The 7,531-nt window shown below is 41.1% G+C and overlaps 3 protein-coding genes across 3 annotated transcripts in view; all 3 read right to left on the reverse strand.

The window, feature by feature from the left end:
• Positions 1-697: 697 nt before the first annotated feature.
• On the reverse strand, positions 698-3,075 carry LOC143033841 (uncharacterized). Its single transcript, XM_076199395.1, has 2 exons — positions 1,546-3,075; positions 698-1,224 (listed from the first exon to the last, which is right to left on the reverse strand). The coding sequence occupies exons 1-2, from the start codon at positions 3,047-3,049 to the stop codon at positions 788-790; spliced, it is 1,941 nt and encodes a 646-aa protein (XP_076055510.1). The 5' UTR covers positions 3,050-3,075; the 3' UTR covers positions 698-787.
• A 1,157-nt stretch (positions 3,076-4,232) lies between these two features.
• On the reverse strand, positions 4,233-5,222 carry LOC143035305 (uncharacterized). The gene has a single exon (XM_076202210.1). The coding sequence runs from the start codon at positions 5,220-5,222 to the stop codon at positions 4,233-4,235; it is 990 nt and encodes a 329-aa protein (XP_076058325.1).
• Positions 5,223-5,333: 111 nt separating this feature from the next.
• Positions 5,334-7,531, reverse strand: part of LOC143035309 (uncharacterized) — a 2,964-nt gene continuing 766 nt past the window's right edge. The window contains exon 1 of the mRNA XM_076202226.1: positions 5,334-7,531. This exon is cut by the window's right edge and continues 766 nt beyond it. Coding sequence (XP_076058341.1) covers positions 5,334-7,531 — 2,198 coding nt within the window.

A 7,531-nucleotide genomic window follows, 5' to 3' on the forward strand; every position in this document is an offset into this window, starting at 1 on the left:
CTCGTCTTTTATATGAGGTGTATACATATGTACATATACAAATATACATATACATATATACAAATACATATATACATATACATATATACATATACATATATACATATACATATATACATATACATATATACAAATACATATATACATATACATATATACATATACATATATACATATACATATATACATATACATATATACATATACATATATACATATACATATATACATATACATATATACATATATACATACATATATACATATACATATATACATATATACATATATACATATATACATATACATATATACATATATACATATACACATATACACATATACACATATACACATATACACATATACACATATACACATATACACATATACACATATATATATATGTATATTAGGGTGTTTCAAAAAAATTAAAATACGAATTTTGTTTCAGCTGTATGCTGCCTTCTTTTGTATCAAATAATGCAATGTTCACACAAAATTTTTAGGGGGTAGCTGAATATTTAGGGGTCGCTCAAAAAGTTTGCTTTATTTTAAAAGTTGAAAAAATGAGAAAATAAAACAAATGACATTTCATTAAATTTATTTTTATTTCTCTCTTCAAAAAAATGAAACAAATTAAATAAAACTCTTTTAAACAAAGGCAATGAAACATGATCATTTGAAAGCTGATTTTTTTGACGGTGGAATCTCCTTCCAGTGCTTTTGCACAACTCTTCAAACAACAAATGAAATAAAACTCTTTAAAAAAGCCAATGAAACATGATCATTTGAAAGCTGATTTTTTTGGCAGTGGAATCTCCTTCCGGTGCTCTTGCACAACTCTTAAAAGAAATTGTCGCTGATCTTCATCTTTGGTAATAACAGTGTTAAATTGTTGGATAAGAGAAATGGCCCGCTCAGCACAGTCATTCACAGCCTTCAGCTCATGTGCTGCTTTTTCGAAGCGACGATACAAATCATCATTTTCCCAAGAAGATGGATCTTTCGTAAGGAATTCAGGTTCTTCTGACAGAATCACAGGAAATATACTTTTTGTCTTCATCGTAAAAAATTCAGGGAGGGAAATCCGTGTCGAAAATGTTTTTCCATCGACCCTCTTCAATCCTTTTGGTTTTGCAGGCAGAGACATATTGTCCACCATTTTCCGCTTTTCATCAGGTGAGATACGATCGTCGAACAGGGAAAGTCCCACAGCTTCCTCTGAAATATACCAAAGATGACGTTTAAAAGCTGTGAAGGCAACCTTGGCAAGTTTTTCATTTGGGATTCCATGTTGCATGAGTTTCATCATATCCATATCATTCTTGGCAGCATAGGGACCGATTGGTGACTCATTCCAAAATGGCACATAGCACAGGGCGGCGAACAGGGAAATATCTCGAACTGCTTTCAGTTCACCTTCCGTCAGAGGAAACCGATCATGGAAGAGGAATATTTTTATACAATATATACATTTTCCCATCCATCTTGCATGATGGAAAGCACCTGGAGCACGAAAGGAAATTCCACCCGGTGGAGTACCTCCAAGGAAGATGTAGGCAAGAGTAGTAAGTTCCCGATAATCATCTCTTGTTGCAGTTAACCTCAGGGCAACCTCAAGACGTCGCATTGCTTCCTCACGAGGTACGGACCAATCACCCACGAAGTTTGCCAAGATTTCTTCATCATCCTCTGCTGTCTTGAAGTTTCTTTTGTCGAGGTTTCCCCACAGATCTTGAAAACGTGAAAATAATGGGATACTTGGTCCGGAAGAAGGACCGTAGGCAGAACGGAACACATCAGCAAGGATCACTTCGTACACGTGATGCCGACAGGCCAACCAAACAAGCTCCTTTTGTAGTTGCTCTTGAATTTTGATACAGGCGCCTTGAAGCAAACCTGTGTTTGAGGCTGTTGTGTCAAACACAATAGCCTTGATTTGGTGTGACAGGCCCCAATCGTTGATAGCAGACAGACATGCATTGGCTTGATCTGTACCCGAACTAGATCCAATTTTGGGAACACCAAGGAGGAACTCAACGCCATCTCCTGAGGCAAGAATTGCGATTCTTTCAGCCTTCTCCCGACCAGAACTTGCTACAGTTATGTCAGGCAATAGCTTGCCATCCCAATGCAACACGAGAGGTGTATCACGTGGAATTCTTGTCATGATGTCAGCCTTTATGCTGGTTGCTGCTTCTTCACGGTTCTTTTTCCGGTACCGGTAAATCGAACTCTGAGACAAAGTGATTTGTTCGATGTCAATACCAATAGACTTTGCCTGAGCCCCCAGTTGGTGCATTGCTTTCCTGTGAGACACGCCAGTACGATCCAGAGCCGCCGTAACTTCAGGTTTCAAGAAGATATTCTTGGGAATCGATGGACCTGCAGATATAGCATCCGACTTCTTTCTTTTTTGGTGACTGTGAATTTGAAAGGAGTCATCTGCAGAGGACTCTGAAGACGAACTGGAATCAGCTAGTGTCGATGAGCTGACGACTTCGACGGTTAGTCGTTTTTCCGCCTCAGATTTCTTCTTGCGTTTGTCTTCTACTTCAGCCCTTTTCTTTTTCTTCTCAAGAGACTTTAAATGATCCATGTCAATTCCAGCCATGCTCGACTGGGAACGATCCTCTCGTTGGCTCAACAAGAAGGCTTTATCTTCTTCATTTTTCATCATTATCAGCGCATCTTTGTGAGCAACGTCGAAGATTTCATCTAAGTCATCACAAAACATTTGTTCCTTCATGCGCTGATTCTCCGAATCCCTCAGACGATTCTTCTTGAGACCTTCGTATTTCGTAACCAGGTCTGTAAGCTTCTTTTTGGCGTAAAATAGCGTTGTTGTAGGGATTTGGGCTTTCGCCCAGAACAAAAAAACTGCTTCCACAACTGCCTTCGCGCTCTCGGACTTCGTGCACTTCAAGTCGAGGTGATGGTAAAAGAAGTGCTTTAGAACTTGATCATTGGACGGGAGTCTGGAACCAGTAAGTTCTTCCTCAGAATGTCCAAGGAGCCAAACTGATGCTGCACGACGTCTAGCCATTTCAAAGTTCACCTGCGTTCTACAAGAATATGAGAAGAGAAAATTAGGTATTTTTTTGCATGGGCTTAAAAAGTGAACAATATGAGCGACCTTTAAATCTTCACAGATCATTGCATAATTTGGCACAATTTCAGCTTATATAATTAGGAAACAGGGCAACATGCAGCTGAAAGTATACACGCACCTTGCAATTTTACCCTATGGGTTTGAAACACCCTAACATACATATATACATATATACATATATACATACACACATACACACATACACACATACACACATACACACATACACACACACACACACACACACACACATACACACATACACACATACACACATACACACATACACATATACACATATACACATATACACATTGTAGGGTATTGTCGGCAAATTATTGTCTTCTTATGATACGTAGGGAATAAATGGAGCTCCGAATGGACGCTGACTGCAGGTCATTCTAAAAAGAATGTTTTTATTGTCAAAGAACTTGTACAACATTACAAAAAATACATAAATGCCAATTAATAACAGAAAATATACAAGTGTTAATCAATACGTTGAGTCGTAACTCACATCATAAATTTGACAGTGAATTGACATCATATACTAAAGCAATCACTCACCGACTTGTGCGTCTCCCATAGGTCCCCCTACGTCCGTTGACTCGTTTGACATTACAATGGTGAAGTGGAGGATTGCGACATTACACGTGACTTGTCCCTTCCTCTAACTGCATATAACCCACACATTGGGCGACTCTGACTAATGCCAGTTAGAGAAGACGACCTTGATATGCTGGCCCCCACACACCATCTACCCACAACTTCTCCCACACTCAACCAAGTCGATGCCGGTGACGGGGGGAAATTGTACAACTGATCGTACTGTGACACTAAATTGATGGACGTAAAATGCACAAAATTATACCGTGACATTAACGGACGTACGATACACAAAATTATACCGTGACATTAACGGACGTACAATACAAATTATTCATTCCACTCCTGATTTTTATACAATGAAATCAGCAACATAAATTTACGTCTATGGACGTAACACTCCCCCACCTTGAATCTTACGATTCAAAAAAAATAATAATAATAAATAAATAAATAAATAAATAAATAAATAAAAATCACATACATATATCTATGACAGAACACAAAACATTTACAAAGAACCTTCAAGCAATACAAGTTTTGTAATGGGTCGGGTGAGCTCACTGAATTGAGTTTTCAAACGGGCACTACGAACCAATCCGTCTCTGCTCACCCGCACTTCCTGGACTCTCCCCAGCGGCCAAGAACCGCGGGGCGAGTTTTCATTCATTATAAGCACTAAATCCCCGACTGAAAGATTCGGGCTTTCAGAGTTCCACTTCTGCCTTCTTTGCAATTCCACTAGGTATTCACTAACCCACCTTTTCCAAAATTGTTTGGCTAAATGTTGCACGTGACGCCAATGTTTGCGGTAAGGATCGGCATCGTGAAAGGCTCCCCAAGATAGTGGGGAGTTTCCTTGGAGGAGTAACAGATGATTGGGAGTCAGCGGACTCTCATCACTTGCATCATCACTGCATTTAGTAAGTGGCCTACTGTTGACTATACTTTCCGCTTCGCAGAAGAGGGTTTGCAAAACATCATCAATCATCCTGGGGCATTTGATGACTAAAGCGAACAGTACTTTACGTACAGACCTTATCATACGTTCCCAAACGCCTCCGTGATGTGACGCGGAAGGCGGGTTGAACGACCACTCAACGTCACATCGACGTGTTTCCCTTACGATCAAGGACCGGTCCAGATCTCGTACACTGCGTGCTAATTCAGCCCTCGCTCCTACTAGGTTAGTACCATTGTCTGACCACACCTTACTGGGGTAACCTCGCCTCGCTGTGAAGCGTACGAAACCATTGATGAATGCGTCAGTTTGTAAGCTATCAAGCTTCTCAATGTGAATAGCTCTCGTAGTAAAACACGTGTACAGACACCCGTAACGTTTCATTTCTGATCTCCCGACTTTAACATGGAAGGGTCCAAACAGGTCTACTCCTACGTACCTAAAGGCTGGCCCCCCGGGTTCACACCTCTCGGGAGGGAGGTCAGACATTCTCTGGTTCATGGGGGCCCCGTATAATCTCTTGCAAACTATACAATCCATTTTGACGCGTTTCACCAATTTTCTACCCCGTATGATCCAGAATTTCTTACGCACCCGACTGAGTGTCCATTCCACTCCTACATGAGAGGAATTATGGCAATCACGTACAATTTATGTAGACAACCTGTGGTTATGAGGGAGGATCACAGGATTTATAGCTTGCCCATTCAATGCCGCATGCTTGAGTCTACCACCAACTACTAACAGACCATCTATAAGAATAGGAGACAGTTTATATATTGAGCTGGACTTTAACACAGTTTTCCCTGCTTCAATGCTCTTGGTTTCATGAAAATAAGCACGCCCTTGAACATGTTTGACAATCAGATTTTCCGCGTGCTTTAGTTCATGAATTTCAAGTGGTGAATTTTGCGGAATCTTCTTCTTAAGAAATTGTATTAGCCTTAACCACCAACCAACGGCCTTCTTTAATCTGTAAAGGCTTGAATAGTGCTCAATCAGCGTGTCGATCGGGTGTTGGGTGACGCCCGACTGACACGTCTGTACGATACTCGTGGGATATACCTCACGCCTCACCTCCGGGTCTTCATCCTGAAGGTGTCCTACAAGATTATCTTGTGCTGGCCATGCACACTTGTAATTCGACAAGAAGGGAGGACCATTAAACCAAGAAGCTGGCAAATTGTCTACAAAGCATCCCCAAGATAGTACATCTGCAGGATTCTCATCACCACTAACATGATGCCACTGATTAGCCTCTGAAACCTGTCTGATGAGTGTGACACGATTCGCCACAAAAGTCTTGAACCTTCTTGTCTCGTTCTGTATATATGCCAGAGCTATAGTACTGTCAGACCAGAAGTTAGATTTGAGCAAGGGGATATCCAACTCTCTTTTAACAACAACATCTAATTTGGCTGCTTCAACGGCAGCCGAAATTTCCAATCTTGGTATAGTAACTCCTTTGATGGGAGCTACTCTCGCTTTACTGGCTAGCAGAGCTACGTGTACTTTCCCATCTTGATCTATTGTCCTGAGATAAGTGCAAGCACCAAATGCGACCTCACTTGCATCACAAAAATGATGTAATTCTGAAGTACAGCCATTCCACTCTAAAGGCAAAACGCATCTAGGGAAGCGAAGTCTCGAGATTTCATATAGTGAAGTTATCCATTTCAACCACTTCTGACACAAAGATATAGGAATATTTTCGTCACAAGACATCTTAAGCCTAGTCGCCTCCTGGAACAAAATCTTGGCTGGAACAATGATTGGCAAAACTAAACCTAAAGGATCGTAAGTCGAAGCAAGTTGACTCAACATAACTCGTCTAGTCACATTCTGTGTTTGAACACCCTTACTAACGAAAAAGAAACAGTCGTTCTCGACGTCCCATTTAATCCCAAGCACTTTGCTATGCATATTGGGTGTCATTTCCTTTGCTTCCTTAGCCCTGTCTTGCTCATCGATGCTCTCTAGCAATTTGACGTCATTAATCATGAATTTGGTTAAGTTAAACCCTCCGTGTCTGAGGACACTTCTAGTATCTTCAATTACCTCAATTGTCTCTTGAGGTGACGCTACGGACTTCAACATATCGTCAACGTAAAATGACCGGAGTAGCGTGTCTTTTACTTCCTCACAAGGTTGCATGTCCTCTGCAGCCTTCCGCAAGGCATAGGTGCTACTACTAGCGCACCATATTCCGCCAAAGGGATGCGAGGTCATTCTTAACTCTCTTATTTCATCGCTAACATACCATAGGAGCCTTAAAGCGTCTCTATCGCTAATGGGAATTTTGACTTGGTGATACATAGCCTCAATGTCGGCCGTGATGGCGTAATGATATTGGCGAAACCTGAGTAACACGTGAATCAACTTATTATTCAGATCTGGGCCCTGTAGGCACTGACTGTTCAGACTGACTCCGTTCTTTTGAGCAGCACAGTCGAATACGACTCTCACCTTACCTGGTTTGGTTTCGCTCGTAACGGCATGATGCGGTAGGTACCACACTTTACCGTCATCTCTCTTTATATCAATCTCGGGAACATACTCTGCATACCCCTTCTTGATCAAATCTGAAATATTCTCAGAGTATACATTCAATGTGCCGGATTTCATCAACCTTTTGTATAAACTTCTTAATCGTCTCTCGGCGACGTCACGATTATTGGGCAAGTTTGGCTCACCTCGCCAAGGTATTGGCAGTACATAATGCCCATCTTCGTATCGCGTTTCCTTATCCCAAAGGTTGATAACCTTCTGGTCGTTCTGAGATGGTGCCCTATCTTCACATTCATTTTCCATCATCCACAAGCGTTCAACATCTTCTTCGATCGAGCTTG

The sequence above is a fragment of the Oratosquilla oratoria genome, chromosome 2, assembly GCF_046742065.1.
Source record: "Oratosquilla oratoria isolate Oo_2021 chromosome 2, ASM4674206v1, whole genome shotgun sequence".
Classification (NCBI taxonomy): domain Eukaryota; kingdom Metazoa; phylum Arthropoda; class Malacostraca; order Stomatopoda; family Squillidae; genus Oratosquilla; species Oratosquilla oratoria.